General features: G+C 45.1%; 1 protein-coding gene across 10 annotated transcripts; it reads right to left on the bottom strand.

Moving 5' to 3' along the window:
- Positions 1-1,628: 1,628 nt before the first annotated feature.
- GREM1 (gremlin 1, DAN family BMP antagonist) lies at positions 1,629-11,976 on the bottom strand. 10 transcript variants are annotated; one of them, XM_080979388.1, is made up of 2 exons: positions 11,590-11,976; positions 1,629-4,846 (listed from the first exon to the last, which is right to left on the bottom strand). In XM_080979388.1, exon 2 carries the CDS (start codon positions 4,843-4,845, stop codon positions 4,282-4,284), a length of 564 nt encoding a protein of 187 aa, XP_080835514.1. In that variant the 5' UTR covers position 4,846; positions 11,590-11,976; the 3' UTR covers positions 1,629-4,281. The 10 variants fall into 10 exon arrangements, with proteins under 10 accessions (XP_080835514.1, XP_080835508.1, XP_080835512.1 ...); XM_080979382.1 differs by lacking the exon at positions 11,590-11,976 and adding an exon at positions 10,731-10,751; XM_080979386.1 differs by lacking the exon at positions 11,590-11,976 and adding an exon at positions 10,425-10,447.
- Positions 11,977-22,849: the final 10,873 nt, after the last annotated feature.

The following is a 22,849-nucleotide window of genomic DNA, read 5'->3' as shown; positions in this document are numbered from 1 at the left end:
AATTGTTTAAAAGCATTGTGGGATTAGACGCTCTGAAGTTTAAGCTTCCTTAGTTCCATAGTAGACCCACCCCTGCTTCTAAGGTACTATTGGCCAATCTTCTGCAAGCCAACATGCAGAGAGAAACCCAAATGAGCCAAGCAGAGGGACAGGCAGGTTACATTACATTAGCATATGTGGTTCTAGATTGAACTGTCACTTTTATATTGAACAATTCCAAAGTCCCTTTATACGGCCACCCAAAACATTGCAAAATTGTGAGCAAGCTTTTGCATTGCCCAGAACTCTTCAGTACTCTTAATTTTAAGCAAAGTGAAGGGGGAGGGGTGCAGAACAAAAAACTGGCTTGATATTGAAATCAAAATGTAGGCACTGGTTTTTTTAAAAAAATCATGTTTGCTTTGACAGGAGCGAGCCAGCAGTAAATCACACCAAGCAAGCTGGTGTTAACTTCACTAGCAAAACTGAGATCTGCACAGGAGTGCCTAATGAGCAAAGCAACTCAACTTGGGTAGGTCTTGCCCCCATGAAGCAGTTGATGGGACTTAAGGTCCCCACCTACTCACAGCTGTCATAGTTCCCTCTTTCCAGGGGTTTTCCCAAGCAATCAGATTGCTCCTGCACAAAACTAACTTCTCTGCCCAGTTCATGGGAAACCAGAGTTCTGGGAGACCAGAGGGGAGGGGAGCTGGTCACAGCAGGAGGTGGGAAACACCTGTGACTCTGCCCAAGCCAGACTCACCTCTGCCTCTTGGACTCCCTCCTTTCCTGCTTCAGCTTCTGCCTCTGGACTGCTCTCTGCCACAGACTCTCCCTGCTCATTAAGCCCTGTTCCCTCTTCAGCTTCTGACACCTCCCAGGCTTCTCCCTCTGAGCACTCATTGTTGTCCCACCACCAATCCACAGGCTCTGAGCCTTCTTCCCCATGCGGTTCCCCAGCTGGTTCCTGCCACCATTCTTCTGTGTCCAACCAGTTCATGACATTGTTGCATAGTCTTAGGTGGCTATGGGGAAGTCACGAAGCATGTCTGCAGTTTAGAATTCACCACTGCATCACTGCTAAGAGCTTTACGAGCTACCAGTAGCTGCAGTTCCCAGCAGTCTCCCATGGCATGGTCAAGAAGCTTCATTGCTTCTTGACCATGCCATGGGGTTCCCTTGCAGCAGCTGCTGGGGTTTTGTGAAAGGTGTTGTCCCAATTCATAAACACCCACAAGGCTAAAAAGAAACCTGCTGTTGTACTCAAGTAACCTCCCGCTTCATCCCATCTTTTCCCAGCATGTTAGGCAAGAGGAAATGGGGCTTGGGATATGGACCATGTAGGAATCTGAAGAGCCCCAGGAGGATACTTTGGTTTTACCTTAATTGCATACCAAGTTAGGAAAGTATGTACAGGAATCTTATTCCACGCTTTCCCCAACTTGTCCAACTTGTACCATAATCCTGTTCCCTTCCTTGTGGTGGCTGGATAAATCCTTACCACTGTTCTTGGCTGTCTTGTGAGATGCAGCTAAAGCCATTATGCCAAGAATGGGAATTGGACATTTCTGCCTCTCTCATATTTACCCATTTGAAAATCCGGTTCTAAAACTCTTGCAATTTCATTTTAGCCTGCAATTCAACATATATATTTTTTAAAAACATGTTTATTATAGCAAGTGAACAAACTGTTGGCAAGTTACAAAATCAAAGTTGTTTTTAAACAGCTTTTGCATTGTGAAATTCTACAGAACACACAGCAGCTTGGGTTCCTCTTCATTGTTTTATAAGAAAAATTCAGATTTAAGTACAGTACATATGGTTTGATTTGAAATCATTTGCAGCTACATCTTTGGTTTCCTTGAAACCTGAAAAATCAATGATAAATGACCTGCCTATGAAACCAACATATATATTTTTCTGAAGAGGGATCTTCTATTATTCTTTCTTAGATAACCAACTCCACCTTGCTATAAACCTTAAATTGTTTTACAAGTTGTTGCTTCAAAAATGTGCTGTATGGAAAGTTAAAACTTTTAAAAAGCCAGAACTATATATTGCTTGGTGAGAGCTGTATATGAATTATAGGAAGAGAAACAAGAATTAACATAAAGTCCCCAAGAGTTCAGAAGGCAAAGGGAATGCTTTAACCTGGATACCTTCTAAGAAGTAGTTAGTGGAAAGCTCTCTGATCATATGGAAATGCCAAAACCATTAAATATCTTTCTGCTTAACTATTCACATTCCACACAGTGGAAATTTTCTCCTGTAACTCAGAAATCAGGCTTTTAAAAATGATCTACACAGAAATAAATGTATGATAATACCTATTAAAAAAGATTGCAGTGGGTGATCCTGATATGGCTAATATGCAAGTTTGCAATCTGTTACTGGTATAGATGAAGGCAGTAAAAAAACATTTGCATGTGAAAGGATGCTGCCAGGCATCTGGCTATGCATGATCATGCTTGTCAAGGTCCCAGTGAACTGGGGGTTTTTATAGAAAGAGGTATCCCCTAATTGTTATGCAAGGGACTACAACTTAATAGAGGAATAAGTAACTAGAGGATACAGCTATAGCCTCTAAAACAAGATGAAACATTTAAAAAGAAGAAAAACAGTTGTTGACTTATCCTCTAAAGATGGAACAAGAAGCAATACAGCTAAATGATAAATGGATAATTTAGGTTATAAATATGGGTTGTTTTATTATGGTATATTTGAGGACTGTGTGATATGTCAAGAGCCATAATGCTTCTTATATGAATACATTTGCTTATTAAGCAGACACGTTATTGGCAGGCTCCTCGTTGTTACAGACAAGTAAGTGTTTTATTTCTATAAATACCTGTCCTCTCCTTGTGGCATGAACCACAAATTGCCTACTGTGATAGACAGCTGGTTAATGTGTTCATACTTTCAAAAGCCAGTCTATCTGTCCAGGGGCTTCAACAATATAAATAAAGGCCAGAGGTTTACAATGGGGATGGAAACAGAGGTGGCCACATCTGTATATGTAAATAAAAATAAAGCAAAGGGGAGGCACGAGAGGTGGTATCCTATCATACATAGGGGGAACTGGTCAAAGATGAATTCAGCTACAAACCATGTAATAGTAATACATAATGAATTTTACACTTTAAAACCATTTTTCGCTCTCAAGGCTGTTCTGTTCTGACAAAAGGCAATACTCACCATATATTACTGCTACATGTTTATACATGAATGGACTGTTCAAGAGCTGTTCAAAGAAAAGGCCCTTATATTCAGTAAATGCTGAAGGAAAGACTGAGCACTCTGTCACACGCCCAGCCCAGCCCCCAAGAGCACCTAAAGTTTAGCAAATCCAAAATCAAAGATAATATGGATAAATGCAAGGTAAATGGGCAAGGCAGTACATCCTTCGGGCCAGAGACTAAGCAGCATCTATCACACAGGTCCCATTGAAGCTCTGAAGTATATATAGCTTTGTATGCTTATTGCATTTGAAGTCCCAAACGATCACTGCAGAATTGTGCTTTCTGTGTTAAGCTAAATTACCTGATAGTATAATGGAGATAGAAAAGATGTGTACACATATACATTAACAGATTTTAGACAAATTATTACAGCAAACCTAAAAGCTAATGATGGAATTAAACACTACAGTTATAGTCAAAGAATGCAGCATCCCAAGACAATTACTTCTTAACTCAAAAATGTTTTTAAAGTACATTCAAAGCATCAGTAGAGTCAATATGCACGTTGCCTTCCCTTGTTGCTCTTAATTCTTGTACTTTCTCATTTTTTCCTTCTCTTGCCCATTACCTTCTTTAAAAAGTCTTCTAATGCTAGTGGCTGTGTTTTTCGATCCAAACAAAGCTGCTTCTGAACATTCATTCCCAATTATAATTGCACCCTTTACTGAACACCATTTACAAGGGGCATTTCTGTAAGTCTACTACTGCATCCCTGTTGACATTTTGTTCCAAGAAATAACACTGGACCTAGAGCACATCAACGCTCTCACTTGCAACAACAGGTACACAAGTCATTGGCACAGATGCTGGTGGAAAATGGAAGCGCAGGAACCCCAGCACACAGGTGAACTAGTGAGATACTGACCCTAGGAATAGGTGACAACTTGCACTCCAAGTAGTGGTGCTATTCCATATGCATGCTTTTGTAATTGATGTATTGGCATTCACACTTGCACACAGATACGCATACATTGTTTTTGTTGCAGTTCTCTATTGTTTGTGTCCCATTCAGACAGATTGGGTTTCGGGCGTCTGTAGTCAAGGGCACCCATCGTGGTGCCTCCTAATCCAAGTCTATGGATATACAGCGACATTCTTTAACTCGCGTGATCCTCTTTTTCTTCCTCGGGGGCTGAAGCTCCGGGCAGTTCAGTGTGACAGACATGGTGGTGAGTTTCTTAGGTTTGCAAAAGGAACAGGACTGGAAGGAGCCTTCCTCTCTGTGGATATGCCTGGGGATGTAGAAGGAATTGCACTGCCCGTAACAGAACTTGTTGATAATGGTGTGGCTGTGGCAGCCTTCCTCGTGGATGGTTTGCTTCAGGGAATGCGTCTTGCACCAGTCCCGCTTCAGGTACTGTCGCTCAGTGACGTGCAGCGCCTCTTGGCTCGACTCCAGCACCTCTTCAGCAGATGGAGGCTTGATTCTGTCCTTGCCACGGATCCTGGCGCCCGACTGCTGCGGTGGCGACGGCTGCTGCTGCGGCTGTTCCGAATCATTGGGTTTATCTTTGTCAGGTGGGGGGATGGCGCCCTGGGCTCCACGGTTCCTCTTGCTCCCCTCTGCGGTGGGTAGCAGAAGTCCAAACAGAAGGAGGACACCAACTGTAGAAACTGTGCGACTCATCCTGGGGAGAAAGGATATATCTATTTCACATGGCATCAACTAAAAAGTTGCACACAGTGCATCACATCACCCCTTATCCCAAAGCTAGTGAAAATACCAACCTTCCTCTCAGGAATGGGAGAAAAGGGACAGGGAGTAAAGCAAATCCCTCCTCTTTCAAATCTAGCAACTTGAGAGATTCCAACCTGTATGGAATTTCCCTCAGGTAAAATCTGGAAATGCAAGGGCCAATTTTATCACAGGTGACTGCCAACAGAAAAACCTGGCTCCTAGTTGCCACTGTCTGAACATATCGTGTATATGACATAAGCTACAGAATCAGCTAACTTGACCTAAACTGGAAAACGGGTTTGTATTTGGACAGAGACTGTCCTTCCAGCATGAGGATACCTGGCCATGCAAGGCTTTCAAGGTTAAAACCATGCAGGAAAATAGAGAAACTGGCACAGAACAGGTTAAATATGTGCCCATATCCCAACACCAGTTAGGACACTTAACAGCTGCATCCTGCATGTGTAGAAGGCATTGCAATGAGTTACAGGACTGTCAGGGAATACTATGTGAAATTCATCCATTTATGAGTCTGAGTTTTCCATATGTAATTAGAAGCTTTGTCAAAGGGATGGTCAAAGCAATTCATTGATACGTTATGTTCTCATAAGAGATTTGGATTTTCAAAGTACATTGGCAGTTCTGAAGACTTAGCTGGAACAGATTTTTGCCAGCTGCCCATCATATAATTCTATTAGTTGTATGCTCTTATGATTATATTGAAAATCACTTTATCAACCTGTGACATCATATCTGATTCTTTGATTTGTTTATGTCATACTGTGTGTTGTATCAGTTTGTAAACTTGGCACTTATTTTTCTGAGTTGTACCCAAGGGGTTGTACAAAGGGATGGTAGGCTCAGGAAACCAATTTTCTCCCTCCCCTCCTCCCACCTGTAGTCCCTAAAAAGTCCCTGCTGAGGCTCAGGAGAGATTTACTGAACACTGCGGACTGTGACTTATAGGGTGGTAGTGGAAGGAGGGCAAAAGGCCTAAAACTAGGCAAAACAATCTCGTACTGCTCACACAAAGTTCCATGCTTCCGGCAATTCTCTCCTCCCACAGTAGCCACACAAGACATCCCATAATGCTCAGAAGGTCACCCTCAAGATTCTGAAGTGGGGGTGTGCACACTCAGGGGACTGAAGAGAGAGGAAAACATCAGTTGTGGCAGCTGCCTTTCGCTCATGCAACATGGATTACAACTGTGTCATCATTTTTGAACTAGTTCAGTTATATTACTTTTATACATTTGCAATAGGACTCGTTTTACAGTCAGAAAACAAGAGCCCACCTCTCTGTCGCTGAGAGACGAAAAGGCCTCTCCTGATCAGTTGCAGATGGAAAAGGCAACAGCTCTGACCCGGTTTTCTGGAAGCAAGGGATTTTCCAGAACCAAGAATTTTCCTCCCCTACTCTTTAACTCTAGGGCTGGATAACAGATTTATTTTTATTTAAATACTTATGTTTAAGTTTGCTGTGATAATTTTGCAGCAACACTCAATGAGGGAGACCTCATAACTACTATGTAGATTCTAAGCCAATGTACTTGGAGGTTGAAGAAATAGAAGCTGAACATGTTGGCAGTATAAAAGACTTGAGTGTTCCAACTTAGTGTCATTTCAAACATACAAATGATGACTAACAATTCCATTACACACTTCCACACACGCACACTGAACCTGCTCAAGAAACATAGCCATGTTCTTGCCTGAAAGTTCTAGCTTGCAATACTAGAGTAAATAAATATAATAGGAAACAGTAAGTATATTCCTATTTCAGGAACATTCACAGAGCAAAGCACACATTTTAGGGGGGAGAGCCTGCATACCTTCGTCCCATTTCCAGAAGAAAGTTTTTGGTGTAGGCTTTCAAAGGGCTCTGTACTGACCTAGACCAACCTCTCTTCTGTTAAGTTCAATAGCTGAAACCTGAGCACTTTTGAGTAAAGGCTCTATTTTAAATCCATCATTAGACCACAGCTCTAAAGGAAATCACAATGAAAGCGAGATGGTCTATGAGGAGTAAGAACACCAATATTGCTATTAGCAACAATTACCTAAAAGCCTTCAGGACAAAGCTCATATTTTGGGTTGGCATAGCAGACAGCATTGGCAGTTAAGGACTCTTCTTTTAAATTAAAGGTTTGGTGTGTGTTTATATATGATTATACAGTATATTAAAAATTCTGTCCTGTGTTGTCTGCCTTTGAACTACTTCTGTGTAACCAATGAATACAAAAGATTAAAGGTGAAAGTGATCACTTCACTAACAAATCAACTCAATGGCTTGTGTTCGTCATAGTGCTAAGGCTAAGGCACCTCCCACTCGCCTCCACACCCACCCCAATATTTTCTATGGGTTATCCCCAATCCTTCAGAGCCATTTTGGATACATCATATTCAATCCAGCCATTATTGTCAGAAAACGACCCCACCTAAGTTGTAAAAACTTCTCAGTTCCAAGCAGATGACTAAAGAACTGCAAAATGCAGTGGGTAGGCAACTGAATGGTGATGCAAGGCAAGGACATCACCTTCCTTAGGTGCCACAAAGTGAAGTGATTTGAAAGAGAATTGACTCCACACCACTTGCTACTTTAGATATCATGTTTGTGGCCTGCCCCCATCTTACTCACTTTTTAAAAAAACTAAAGCCCTTTAGACTGCAATGCTATGTACACTTTCCAGGAAGCAAGTCCCACTGAAAGCAATGGGACTTACTTGAAAGTAGATGTGAGCAGATATACATATGACTACACTGTTAAACCTCTCGCAGGAAAAGATGGAGTTTAGTTGCTCCTTTCTGCATCGTCCTGAAGCTTTGCAATTTCTTTTTAGAGATGAAAAGGCCAGAACTGCATTCCAAGTGTCTGTTCCCTTGCAAGTAGGGACTGCCAGTCATTTTTCTGAGGTCTAAAAATATATGTTTCACAGTTTAAGAATGAGTTTTTTGGGGGGAGGGAGAGACAGAGAACAGACTGTGATCTGAGAACCCAAAACTAAGAATTTGTCAAGAATGTATAACTTGCTGCTGAAATGGAATACTCAAGATGAAACGGTAAAATCGGCTATGATTAAATGGGCACAGGACGTTGGACATAACATTATGTTTGCTGACTGGGAACAGTTATGGACCACAGGTATGAAATTTACGGCATGTAATGCCTTAAGAGAGAATATAATGAAAATGATATACAGGTGGTACATAACCCCAGTCAAGCTTGCGAAAATCTATCACTTGCCCGATAACAAATGTTGGAAATGTAAAGAAACTGAAGGTACATTTTTTCACCTTTGGTGGACGTGCCCAAAGATTAAGGCTTTCTGGGAAAAGATATATAATGAATTAAAAAAGGTATTTAAGTATACCTTTCCTAAGAAACCAGAGGCCTTTCTCCTGGGCATAGTGGGCCAAATGGTGTTAAAAAAGGATAGAACTTTCTTTATGTATGCAACAACAACAGCAAGAATACTCATCGCAAAGTATTGGAAGACACAAGAACTTCCCACGCTGGAGGAATGGCAGATGAAACTTATGGACTATATGGAATTGGCGGAAATGACTGGCAGAATCCGTGACCAGGGAGAAGAGTCGGTGGAGGAAGACTGGAAGAAATTCAAAGACTATCTTCAGAAACACTGCAAAATTAAGGAATGTTAGAATGATGTTGGATTGAAAATAAGTGGTTTCCAGCTGTACAGGTTAAAGTTAAGGATAGATTAAGATTAAAGATCAAGATTAAAGATGTTTAAAGAAATGGAAATTTGATAATAAAAGGGAAAAATTTAAAGGTATATGACATTAAGAACAAGGATTAGGCTTAAAAAAGTTGAAGTTATATATTTTAATATTTTATTAAACTAAAGATTGGGTTTAAAAAAGTGGGGGGGAAAACTGCTGGACAAATAATGTAGATTGGAATACAAAAGAGGGAGGTATGAGGAAGTCCAGAAAATAAGTAATTTAAAATTGGGAATGGAAAAGAGAGTTTGTTTTTAATTGTTATGTTTTGTGTTTTTATTGTTAAATTTTGTATTTTTGTGTGTGTGTGTGTGTTGTTTTTCTTTTTTCTTTGTTTAAAACCTTAATAAAAAATTATTAAAAAAAAAAAAAAGAGAACAGACTGTGATCCGAAACACACAGGTTCCAGATTCAGATCTAACAGAAGTGTGTGGCTGTCTGAGGGACAGTGGTTTGTGAATTGCAGACAGAGATTCTAATGTTATCAAAAGATCAGGTTTCTAAATCAGTCTAAAGGAAGACTTTATTGAAGATTACAAGAGCTCCTGGGCCTGCAGGGAGATTTCTTACAGCATGGACTTTTTCAGATTTTAAGGTTGCCTTCACCAAATGCTTAAAAGCCCTGTTATCAGAGAATTAGAGAGTCAGGGCACTTCCAGTGAGATTCAAGCAAGTTGCGCAATTTAAGCTGATACACAATTTTTGCACAGCAAAACCTGCTTTGCACCCCAAATCAGATAAGGAAAAACGAGGGGATCCCGCAAAGTGTGGGATAACATTTGATGCAACATTCTCTAACTCCCCTGCAAACAAATCAAGGAGGAATGCTCAGTTCACCCTCAGACTAGAAACCAGAGGTGGGGAACCTGTTGAGATTACAACTCCAATCATTCATGACCACTGACCAAGTTATTTCCCTTATCGGAAGTACAGAAGCATGAGCCAAGGCATACAGCACAAAGTATTTGAAGATAGATCTTTCATAGGGAAAGGCTGAGGCATTTCTTATGGGAAGCTTAAAATAAGTTTAACCAACGAGAAGGGAATATACAACGGGGGGAGGGGGGAAATGCGTTTTTGGATTTATCTCCCACATTAACATCTACATGTTTCAGCGTGTCAATGACAAGAGCTCAAACGGGGCTACTCTTCGGCCCTGATCACGACGCTTCTTGGGGTGTTGCTCCAGGCTTAAACTGAACTCCTCCCTCTTGACAACCCAGAGCCAGTGGGAGCTGATGGGAGTTGTAGTCCTACGCAGCTGGAGCACCCCAGGTTGGCGAAGGCTGCTGTACTGGACAGAGAACCACGCCTCGCCCCCTCGGAGATGCCCGGCGTTTCCCTCTGGTCTTGCCGCCCAGAAGGCCGCCGCGCGGGAGGCGCAGCAGAGGGTGGCCGGCGGCGCGCTGGGTGGCGCCTCTTTTTCTCCCCGCCAAGCGAGGGCAGCGCCCTCAGCTCAGCCTCGCCCAAGACAGGCCGTTTCCAGGGTTGCCCCGCGGGGCCCAACGACCGGAGGCGCAGGAGGCCGCCGCCTCCGCCAGCGTTTTGTTTGGTTTTGAGTAAGTCACGCGGCGGGGTCTTAGGAGACACCCGCCTCCCCTCGGCGGCTCCGCCCTTGGCAGGGAAAGAGCCGCCCGCGGGAAGGGAGAACCGACGGCTTTCCGTCGTCACCGGAGCAAACGCCGCGGTGCGCGCCCGTTTGCCGTCGGGGCTGCGCCAATCCAACCCCGCCAATTCCGCCGGCACCTGGAATAGCCACTGGCCCCTTGTGAGCGGGGGGCTACCGCGGAGGACAAGCCCCGTTGAAGTCAGTGGGAGTTACTTCCGAGGAGGCTTGCATGTGAAGGGCGCCTCCGCGCAGCAGGGCCCGTTTGAGGCGCCGGCCCAGCCCGTTTTGTCAGCCAGCGCCCGCCCCCTTGCAAGGGGCCAATCCTTTTCAAAGGAGTTTTCCGCGGCCCTCTTCGCCCATCCCGGCCGCCGCGCGGCTGTGAGCAATTTTCGGCGCTTTCGATTAAATTATCCCATTAGGCAGCGGCACCACAGGGCGCCCAAGAAAGCCTAGAGGAGGGCCGGTTGCGAATACTACCGACCCGCGGGGTGTTACGGTCGCTTTGGAAGCGCAGAGGCAGGAGCGGCTGCACAGGCTTACTGGGGAACGAGACGGACTTGGGTCCCATCCTGGGCACCCTGGAAAGAGTGGGCCTTGCTTTTCCGTGGGAGTGTCCTTGGCAATCCGACGAACTTTTAAGGAGGTTTCCTCGAGCAACCAAGTGCTAAGATTGTTACTGCAGGGTTGAGGGATCCCCATGTTTAGCTGGCATCCCAACGAATGGAGTCAATGCTAGAATTTCAGGTGCACACAGAACTTGTTCGGTCTGAAGCCCCATGTTTACTAATTGGGACGTAAACCCCATTTAAGTTAATGGCCCTTACTTCCAAGTAAATAGGCATAGAACTGCGCTATAAATCACGTGTGAAAATGGTATTGGTTCTACCGGTAGTTCCATTTGTGGCAAAAGCCAGCCAAGTCCCCCCCCCCCGCCGCCAAAAAAAAACTGCGATGAGAAATGTGGGGTGGGAGTTAGGGGATTCCAGCGGCTCCCCTCCCTCCGGTCAGGCGCCACACAGATACGGGGAAAGGTAAGAGCTTCGGTATTTCGTAGCATATATTCGACAGGCTTTCCTGGATTAATTCCAGGATGCCAGGCATAAATCTAACTTAAGTTATCCTACCCCATCAGAGTCGGTATTCTTCCCAGAATACACTGACCTGCAGTTTCTAAGGCTCTCATCACTTACGCCACGAGTAACCCTACTGCTTCCAGGGGGCTACAACCCAGCGCCTCCTGCCTGCCTGGAGCAGAGCGGCAGTCGCCATCCTTCACTCCGGCGTCAAGCAACCCAAGGTCTCCCAAGGAAGCCCAGAAATCCTTTCCGCTGCCGCCTCACCTGCGCGTGGGCGGAGAGCGAGTCCTGCTCCGCGGCTCCTTTCCGGCGTGGGGCGCTTCAGGGCGCGGGGTGACGGCTCGGGCGGCTGCTGCTGCTGCTGCTCTGCTCCCAGTCCCTCGAGCCCATCGGAAGGAGAGGCAAGGAAAGCTCGGGCCCCGCTTCCGAATTGCAGGCGCACCGCGCTGTCTCCCATTTAAATGCCTGCCAGCTGAGAGCAGCGCTCCTGATCATTGGCCAGCGGCCGCCTCCCAATACGCCCCCTAAACGCTTCCAGCAACTCCCGCCAGGGAGGAGAACTCTCCTTTCTCCAAGAAAGCGACGCCCGGCTCCTCCCTGAGCCTCCAGGTCAGACCGGCGCTGGCGGGCGAGGGACCCGCTGGCTGCTACCCGCATCCCCACGTGGCCGAGGGACGCGCGACCGGCGGGGGTGGAACCCATCGGCAAAGACAGCGGGCGATAGTCTCCCCCTCTTGGGGGGTTCCTCCTCCCGACACTGATGCCTCTGCTGGAGTTGGGCTCGAGGTCTTTAAAAGGCTTTGGCTCGCTTTCAAAATCTTGTCTACGGTACCCAGGCTTGATGCTTCAAAAATAAGAAGACCGTCTAAAATCATTGCCGCGGAGCAGGACCATCAATCCACAGGCTTTGTGATACAGGAAAGATTGAGAGATCTTGGATTCATGCAGTCCTCCCACACACACTTTGTGGGAGTTCCAATAATCACAGTGGTCCTTGTATGCAAGTAAATGTGCACAGAAGGATCACAAGCCAGCAACCTGAAAGTTCCCCACCCCACTCCTCCTCTTCCTCCGCATAATCCCAGGTTTTTAGGATTTCAGCCATGCAAATCAGTCCCAAGCATTTATGCTCAGAAATTAATCAACGATTTACATCAGGCTAGTGTCACTGATGACTGCTATTAAGAAAGGTAAAGGACCCCCGACACTTACGTCCAGTCGCTAATGACTCTGGGGTTGCGACGCTCATCTCGCTTTAGTGGCTGAGGGAGCTGATGTTTGTCCGCAGACAGTTTTTCCCGGTCATGTGGCCAGCATGACTAAGCCGCTTCTGGCAAAACTAGAGAAGTGCACGAAAACGCTGTTTACCTTCCCGCCAGAGCGGTACCCAAGGCTCAGTGGTTTACACCACAGCACCACCCGCATCCCTGATGACTGCTATTGGGAGACTCTAAAAGCCACCCCACAAGAAAGTAGACTATTAGATTAAATTAAGCTGATACTGTTATCAGCAAGAGTTCTTCACACCTGCATCCAGAAATGTATGTCTGGGGCAGATACTCTCTTGTTAGAGTTGTTTAGGTCTGCCAGTTAATGTTGGCAAAAGGAGACAAGAATGTTCTTCTGGAAGTTTTACTGCTAAAGTTCAATCAGGGATCGTGTTCGCTTATCACAGAAAATGTGCAATTGCCGCTGGTACATACCATCACTCTGGCAGAAACTTTTGTCTATAACCTGGCTCTCCAGTTATCATTGATGGGGGTATAAGACAGGCAATCACTGGTTGAGGTGAAATTGCTTAGATATGCTACTCACTTTTAAAAAGTCATTGTGACTTGAGTATAGCTTGATATTTTATCATCAGGTATATTAACAGTCAGTTCTTCCTCTGGGCACCTGCCTTTATATAGCCAAGAGACACTACCTATGCGGAAGAGGAAGGTATTCGCAATCCGAAGGTTGGCACACACACAAACAAGTAGGGATGGAGAAGCCTTGAAAGGTGGCTGAGGGAGAAGCCACAAACAGCTCGGTTGAGGCAGACTGAACATGGTCACTGGGCATGGCATGGTAACTGAGTGTTGGGAAGGAGAAGGAGAATGAAATAGATGTATTAAAAGTGACCTCGGGCACAGAGATATTATTGCTGTGTAACCAAAACAAGGCTACTGAGAAACAAGGGGCAGGTATCAGCAGGCTCGGGGGGGGGGGGGGACAAGCATTGCAGAAGTAAGGGTGTTTTTTGGGGGGGGCACTCCAAAATAGCCCAGTGCTGACTATGTTTAGTGCTGAAAGAATGCTATGTAGTGTCTGTTGGGACCAATCTGCAGCGTTGTGTAGCCAGTCCTACTTTTTATATACTAATGTTATGTATTATTGTATGTAGGTAAAGGTAAGGTAAAGGGACCCCTGATCATTAGGTCCAGTCGTGACCAACTCTGGGGATGCGGCGCTCATCTCGCTTTATTGGCTGAGGGAGCCGGCGTACAGCTTCCGGGTCGTGTGGCCAGCATGACTAAGCTGCTTCTGGCGAACCAGAGCAGCGCACGGAAACGCCGTTTACCTTCCCGGCGGAGCGGTACCTATTGATCTACTTGCACTTTGACGTGCTTTCGAACTGCTAGGTTGGCAGGAGCTGGGACCGAACAATGGGAGCTCACCATTTTGTTAAATCACTGTAATTTTTTTTTTTTTTGCTTTTATCTTTATTTTTACAAATCATAGAATTGTAGGGTTGGAAGGGACCACAAGGGTTAGGTACTCCAACTCCCTGCAATGTAAGAATATTTTGCCAAACATGGGTCTTGAGCCTACATCCCAGAGTTTGAGTCTCCTGCTCTACCAACTGAGCTACTCACTCTGTTCCTCTGAGGAAGTCAAGGTAGCCTACTGTACATGCTTCTCCCCCTTTCCATTTTATCCTCACAACAACCTTGTGAGGTAGGTTAGGCTGAGAGACTGTGATTGGTCCAGGGTCACCCAGTGAGTGTCATGAGCAAGTGGGAATTTGAGTCCTACTCTTTTAAGTCCTAGTCCGATGCTCTAGCTATTACACCCATCATTCACTAGGGGGCCTTGGAAATCACTTTTCCTCTTTGTCTTCAGTCCCTTCTACAGGAACTATTCTTTTAGTCAGGTTAACTCTAGCATGATGCGTTATGGAGGGCAGAGGCCCCCTCCCACCCCCTACCCCAATCCAAAAGAGTGGAAGGGAGTTGACTCAAAGAAACACATTTGTATGTCTTTGGTGTTTCCAGAAGGGAGTTTATTGTGGAACTGCTGCTTCTCGTGCATGGAAGTTTTTTTGCATTTTTCGTATGATGCTGTCAGCATCATTATCATCAAAATGCTAGCCCATGGTCTTTCTTTATTTAATTTGAATTTACCTATTATGTGGAAAACCCGATAAGTAAGAATAACCTGTTATGTATCTTCAGTCACTGTTGATGTGGACCCTCATTAAACGAAGATGAGGATTTTGGTGGGCTGTTTATCCTTTGTGTGGTGATGTTTGCATGGTTACGGGAGTTGCCATACCACTACTATTTGCTCCTCATGTGAGCACAGTCTAGCTATTTGGTTTCCAGTTTGCCTCTTTCCACCCATCACCACCTGCGGAAGACTGTTCTCTCAAGATTTATGTAATCTGTGTGACTGATTAATATCTAAATGAGAGATACTGGGACTCGGCTGTGTTTGGAAGTCATTCTTATATCCTCTGATGTAGAAGCCATTATGTTTGCTGTGCAGCTGACGTTCAGTGGTGGAGAAATCATGACACTTTATACATGTTTGGAAGTGCAAAACTCAGATTAAAGAAGAGAGGAGATTTTAAAACATTCAGTCACACCAACTTGAATGTTACTAACCACTTCTGTATTTACCATCCCCAGCCAGGATAATTTTGAAATTGTTCTGTTCATCTCAAACTAACCATAGATATACGTGACTGTGATGGTTCCCAGAGTGGGATGTGTTGATGTGGCTACAGAGGCATCCTGTTTGAGGCAGGAATGGCAGGTCCATCCTGCTGTTTGATGTGTCCAGTTTTAATAACGGCTTACTACAAAGTACCTCATACACGGGTTTGTGGTGCAGTGGCTGGCACCACGGTGATTCAGAAGAAGAGGCGAAGAAGGAGAAGAGTTTGGATTTGATATCCCACTTTATCACTACCCTAAGGAGTCTCAAGGGACGCGGGTGGCGCTGTGGGTAAAACCTCAGTGCCTAGGGCTTGCCGATCAGAAGGTCGGCGGTTCGAATCCCCGCGGCGGGGTGAGCTCCCGTCCTTCGGTCCCAGCTCCTGCCCACCTAGCAGTTCGAAAGCACCCCTAAGTGCAAGTAGATAAATAGGGACCGCTTTATAGCGGGAAGGTAAACAGCGTTTCCGTGTGCGGCGCTGGTGCTGGCTCGCCAGATGCCACTCAGTCACGCTGGCCACGTGACCCGGAAGTGTCTCTGGACAGCGCTGGCTCCCGGCCTCTTGAGCGAGATGAGCGCGCAACCCTAGAGTCGGACACGACTGGCCCATACGGGCAGGGGTACCTTGACCTTTACTTTAAGGAGTCTCAAAGCGGCTAACATTCTCCTTTCCCTTCCTCCCCCACAACAAACACTCTGTGAGGTGAGTGAGGCTGAGAGACTTCAGAGAAGTGTGACTAACCCAAGGTCACCCAGCAGCTGCATGTGGAGGAGCGGGGAAGAGAACCCGGTTCACCAGATTACGAGTCCACCGCTCTTAACCACTACACCACACTGGCTCTCCTTCTGCATCAGACCAGTGGCCCATCTAGTCCAGCCTCCTGTTCTCACAGGGGCCACCCAGATGCCTGTGGGAAACCAGCAAGACCCGAGTCCAAAAACACTTCGCCTCCTGCAGTTTACAGTAACTGGTATTCAGAAGCATAGTTGCCTCCAAGTGAGGAGGGGGAGCATAACCTCCATCATAGCTAGTAGCCATTGATAGCCTTGTCCTCCATGAATTTGTCTAATCCCCTTTTAAAGCCATCCATGTTGGTCGCCATCATTATCTCCTTCGGTAGCGAGTTCTGTATTTGACTATATAAGTGCTTTATTTTATCTGTCCTGAATTTTTCAACATCCATCTTCGTTGGATGTCCATGTGCTCTAGAGGGAGAAAAACTTCTCTCTCAGCACTTTCCCCATGCCATGCATAAATTCATGAACTTTTTTCATGTCACTGCTTACTCGCCTTTTCTCTAAAATAAAAGCCCCAGATGATGCAATCTTTCTTCATAAGGGAATTGCTCCATAATCTTGATCCTCTTGCTTTTTTCTGATTCCAGAGAACTTAAGTACATGGGCTATAGATAAGCTATTCCTAATTCTGTATGTGCCTTATTGTCAAAAATAAGTGCCTGTAAATTACCATACTTTTCCGTGTATAAGACTAGGGTGTTTTTTTTACTAAAAAAATAATGTTAAGAAAGGGGGGTAGACTTATACACGGGGGCAACCCCCCCCCCATTTTCTTAATTTTGAGTCCCCCAAAATACACGGGGATGTCTTATACACAGAAAAATACGGTAGGTTCTAAGATTTTGATTTGGGATCAGCTCAGTCCAAGAACTCTTCTCAGGTCGTATTTCATTTTGCATACATACACTGTAAAGCTGAAGCAAGATGTTGGATGGATCACGACGTTCAGTCCATCACTGAAATAGGAGGTTCAGAGTCAGACATGGCTCAGATGCCGGCAGTGGTGTAGTGCGGGGGGGGGGGTCACAGGGGCAGTTGCCTTGGGCACAAAATTTCAACAGCCGGTGCTGGCTCAATACAGCTGTGCACTTCTGTCAGTGGGCTCCGTTGAAAACGGCTTCTCCATGTGAACCAAGAAGTGACCTCTCTAGATAACAGAATGACTCTTCTTTTCTTATCTCTGTGGCTGCAATCTCCTGGGTGATGCGGACGCCATTAGGCAGTTGAATGCACATGCGTCCTCTGTGTGTTTCCCTCCCTCCACATGGCCCTGGGTGCTGGCAACCCACACTATGCCGCTGGGTGTAGGAATTCTTATGTATGAATGATTTCAGAAGATGGTTTTCAATGTGTAAGCCAGTCTCACATGTGGAACTCTTTAATAAGGATCACAAGAAAGCTGATGAGTCATTTGCACATAAATTCCAGTACAGTAGGGTTGTAATCAGTGCATTTTGGTGCTGAGCATTCAAATACAGTGGTACCTCAGGTTACATACGCTTCAGGTTACATACACTTCAGGTTACAGACTCTGCTAACCCAGAAATAGTGCTTCAGGTTAAGAACTTTGCTTCAGGATGAGAACAGAAATTGTGCAGCAGCAGCGCGGCGGCAGCAGGAGGCCCCATTAGCTAAAGTGGTGCTTCAGGTTAAGAACAGTTTCAGGTTAAGTATGGACCTCCGGAACAAATTAAGTACTTAACCTGAGGTACCACTGTATGTAGATCCCGATTCAGTGATCGCCATTAACTTCACTGAGGTTTTAGCAAGTAGTTTGGCTCTCAATTTCCTCTTTGCTGAACCACAATATATGACAGAAGGACCAGTTCTGAGCCTTTCAGGTTCAGGTGAAGATAAAAGTAATGAAAAACATTACTCATCTTACATTCTGTTACTACCATTCTGCCTAAGACCACATTATCACATGCCAATGTAATCCTGGATGATAAGGATTTGGATTATAAATTAAGTGCCTGTAAAGTTAAAGCAAAACTATGAATTGCAAAAATAAACACATCTCTACCTTTCAGTTGTATTATTACCAAACTTCTCTCGTGTCTTTAAGAAACTGCCAAGAGCTTTTCCATTTCTGGGAAATGGTACCACAAGCCTGTGGCCAAATCTTTTGTCTTTCTATTTCCAACTGTTCTGTTTTCCTTCATATGTTTTTCTGTCAAAAAAAACCCAACAACCCCTGTTCTGCCCTACTTTCGCTTAGGGCAATAGTACGTTTACTTCTTGACCTCTGCCTCTAATATCTTGAAATGTGATTAGCATTCACCAGTTCTTGTATTTTATTCCCTGACCACATCCACATCAAGAATGGTTCATCCCTTTTTGTAAATTTGAGCTGCATGAAGCCAAGAAAGGGGGGGGGGGGAGTAATATTTTATTTTCCACAAACAGTTGTTAGCTTTTAAAAAAAAAAAAAATCCAGTTGATGTAATTGACTGAAACATTAAAGGATTGTGAATAACACACACACACACACACACACACACACACACACACACAGATATATAAATTTCCAAATGTGGAAATTCGCCACACGGTAAGTGGGGCTTTGTGAACAGTTTAGCAACCCAAACATAAGAATGTGCAATAAATCATGCTTCAAATCTTTTGTGTTTTTAAATAAATTTGGGCAAGTCATAAAGTATAAACTGTGTGTTGCCAAAGCGTAAATGCTCCTAATGCTCAAAAACCACTTCCAGTCATAGGAAGAGGTCAGTTGTTCCGGGTGTGGGCGAGAGGAATGGAGAGAGTCAGGAAGACTGGGAGAGCACAGCTGACATGGAAATATGCTTTGAGTGCCCCACGCCTGTCCCAGGCATGCCCTCAAGATGCCTCTGGGTTGTCTGCTGGGACACAGTCAGAGTGGGCCAGAGAGTGAGAACCATACTCTCAGGGCACAAAAAGGAAGAGAGGCACAAGGTGGCTAAAAGACGCTCAGTTCACTTGAGCTGGCCCCCATTCTTTGCTCTCTGCCATCTGTTTAGCAAGCCATTTGGATGCTTAATAAGAATTGCAGCCAATCCCTATCCCAGCACTGCACCAGCTCTCATTCTTTCTCTCCACGACAGACACAAGTGACAAAATTAAAGAGCAAGTGAGCAGATCCCTTGCCTTTCAGTGTGTGATTAAGATGTTTTGGTCAGTATCGTTTCAGAATATGCATACTAGCAAAAGTGTGCCTCGTTTTCAATAATCTATTCTTGTTATTAAATTTCTATATGGCCCTTCATCTGAGGATCACTGGGTGATTTACAATAACAGGGGTCAGTAACCTTTTTCAGCCATGGGCCGGTCCACCATCCCTCAGACAATGTGGTGGGCCGGACTATATGGGGGGGGGGGGTGAACGAATTCCTATGTCCCTGTTGCCCTGACTGGTAGCCTTACTGAAGACCTGGCCAACTTCTGGAATGAGGAAATGGCTGCTTACCCAGTCACAGGGTGGGCGGCTGTCGCATCCCATCATACCAAACTCCTTTCCCTTGGGAGCAACACATGGGCTAGGCCATTAGGGAATTCCCAGGCCGGCTGCTGGAGACTGGCGGACTTTCCTGCCCTCTGTTTATTTGAATCCTGGCCAATCCGTCCAGACCAGGTGGACAGGGCTTGGGACCTGATAAAGACTGGCTGCACTGACCCCCAGGGCCCACAGTCGGCTGAAGAACAATGATCTGTTTCACATTATACCTCCTAGAGACCCACTGAATCAGATCCTTGGTTTTCCTGTGAGCTGGAGGTGATATGGCAGTATAGCCTATGATACAAGTGGTTGTTTCTTAAGTGCTTGAGCAGCTAAACACGTGTCATGTGCTCCTATGCCTTTGGGGTTGCCAATGGGCAGCAGCTGAAAGACAGCACCTGCTTTGCATGAAAGAACCAGGTTCAGTCTTCAGCATCTCCAGATGGGGCTCAGAATCTTGTTTACCTGAAACCCGGGAGAGTCACTGCCAGCCAGTGTAGACAGTAGTGAGCTAAATGGACCAATGGTTTGATTCTGTATAAGGCGGTTTGGTACTGCTGCTCATCCTTGCTGTTGCTGCCTGTTTACCTGCCCTATGCAAGAAAGTGAGAAGAGCAAGGAGAAGTGGGAGCAATAACCTGCATATACCCTGTTCTCTCTTGCTGGAAAGTGATGTGCATCCAGTGGAAAAGATAAAACAAATGGGCAGCGGCAACAGCAAGGAGGAACTGGTGTGCCCCCAACATCTTGCCCAAGCCGCTCTAGGCCCAAACCAGCGCTGGAGGGGTGGGAGACGGGGGGGGGGGCGAGAGTACATTTTAATGTGAGTGAATACAGTTATGCACACTTGGGCTTTGTTTTAGTAGAAATTGGAGTCTTTAAATAGGTGGGTTTGGAGAAGAGTTGTGAAGGAAGAGACAGAGGTGGCACCATGATGTCCAGGGAGGAGTTTCAGGCACTGAGGCAGCAAAAGAGAATGAGTGGACTAAGTTAAGACAGCAGGAGACCTTCACATTGCTAGGACTGTACAATGGAGGCATAGAATTACTGGATTGTGCTCAACTAAGTCATATGTGGGATGCGGGTGGCTCTGTGGTTTAAACCACTGAGCCTAGGGCTTGCTGATCAGAAGGTCGGCGGTTCGAATCCCCGTGACGGGGTGAGCTCCCGTTGCTCGGTCCCTGTTCCTGCCAACCTAGCAGTTTGAAAGCACGTCAAAGTGCAAGTAGATAAATAGGTACTGCTCCGGCGGGAAGGTAAACGGCGTTTCCGTGCACTGCTCTGGTTTCGCCAGAAGCAGCTTAGTCATGCTGGCCACATGAACCAGAAAAACTGCAGACAAACGTTGGCTCTCTCGGCCAGTAAAGCGAGATGAGCACCACAACCCCAGAATCGTTTGCGACTGGACTTAACTGTCAGGGGTCCTTTACCTTTTTTAAAAAGTCATATGTGGATGAAACCCATTAAAAGCAGTTGCCTTGACTAACAATTCGATTTATTTCAGTGACTGTATTCTGATAACTTAGTTGGGTGCAACCTGTAATAATTAGTAATGGGCTTACATACCTGATTGTGGCAGAGATAAAAGTGGGTATGAAGAGAAAGCTGCATGTTGACTTTAATTTACTGTAATTTCTCAGTCACGTCTCCTAAGGTCAGTTTCCTCACTCAGGTCTCCTAAGTGAAGAAATTTTAAGTGCCCTTATGTACAATGTCACTGGAAGCACAGTGGATTTTAAAAAGAGATGACAAGGTCTGCAATAGCATCTGCTTAACATTTATTAATCCATGCGCACTGGGATAGGAACCTGTGACAAAGACAGAAGGGCAGTACAAGAACTTGGAGGTACCAAGTTATTTTCCTTCTTCAGACTTTCAGCTTAATCCAACAAATTAATTGTATGGGGGAATGTTGTGCCACCGACACTCTTTATTTTCCATGTTTCTGCAGAAAGCAATTATTCTCATTTTCGGTGGAAAAATGATTTTAGTCACCCCATCCTTTCAAGATTGGAACATTTCACCCTGTTCCTTCCCTTGTGCCCCGAAATCTTAAAAAAAACAAAACCCACCACCCTAGATAGCGTTAGCTGTACGTGATCTTCAAAGTTCTGTCGGCTGTAATTGCAAAGGTTTCTGCCATGGCATTTACTATCATTTAAGATTTGCAATGCTCCCATGTGTTCAACACATGGCTACCAGATAGTTCTAATGTGGGGAACCACATAGTCACTGGGGGGGGGGAGGGAGTCGCTGTCATAAATAAAGCAAGCACAAACTGTTACTACAGGCGCCCTTCTCATGGTGAATTAGGAAGAAGGCACAGGAGGAATTCAAGCTGATCCTTCAACTTGTGTCAGAATGCTCCAGCACAAAAGAATAAGTATGCCATGTATGTTGCTGGAGAACTGAGTGCTTAATGTTCCCCCCATAAGAATACAGCCAAACAGAAAATATGAGAAAATATTAAAAGTGCTGCATTTCCAGCTGGAAAAATGGAAATAGTGCTTACTCTCTCTACCTAGACTTCCTTTATTCCATTTCAGCTTCTCAAGTACAACTTTTGGAGGAAAGCTTAAACAATTGTCATGGGCTATCCCCAGTGTGTGCATGTGTTTGTGATGGGGTTTGAGCTCTCTTGGTCACATAACCTTGACATTTGTAAATTAATAAATACTAATACTACTAATAATAATAATTTTAAAAAATCATTTGTAAACCCTGCCCCCATCTGACTGGGTTGTCCCAGCCACTCTAGGCAGCTTCCAGCATATATAAAAACACAGTAAAACATTAAACCTTTAAAAGCTTCCCTATACATCATTATTCCTGGATTCTTATGTTGCAATGATGGCAGAGAAATTAAATCATATTGGGGATAGGCAAGTAGGTATATCTGATTCAGGCCTAGCATTAGTTAACCATTTGAGATTTGTAATCTCAAGGCAATGTTACTGTATGGGGCTTCCCTTGAAATTCAGCATGCGCAGAAAGGCTATACAGTGGTACCTCAGGTTACATATGCTTCAGGTTACATACACTTCAGGTTACAGACTCCACTAACCCAGAAATATTACCTCGGGTTAAGAACTTTGCTTCAGGATGAGAACAGAAATCATGCTCCGGCAGCACGGCAGCGGTAGGAGACCCATTAGCTAAAGTGCTACTTCAGGTTAAGAACAGTTTCAGGTTAAGAACGGACCTCAGGAACGAATTAAGTACTTAACCCGAGGTACCACTGTAGTCTGAACCTCTAGTGTGGGATAAACCATCAGGATCACAGACTACTGCTCCGTTATTAGCTGTGGCATCTCCAGGTTAATAATGCAC

Source organism: Podarcis pityusensis (assembly GCF_964106645.2).
Source record: "Podarcis pityusensis genome assembly, chromosome: 1".
Lineage (NCBI taxonomy): Eukaryota > Metazoa > Chordata > Lepidosauria > Squamata > Lacertidae > Podarcis > Podarcis pityusensis.
Note: the sequence above shows the minus strand (reverse complement) of the source record. Positions and strands in the feature narration are given on the sequence as shown.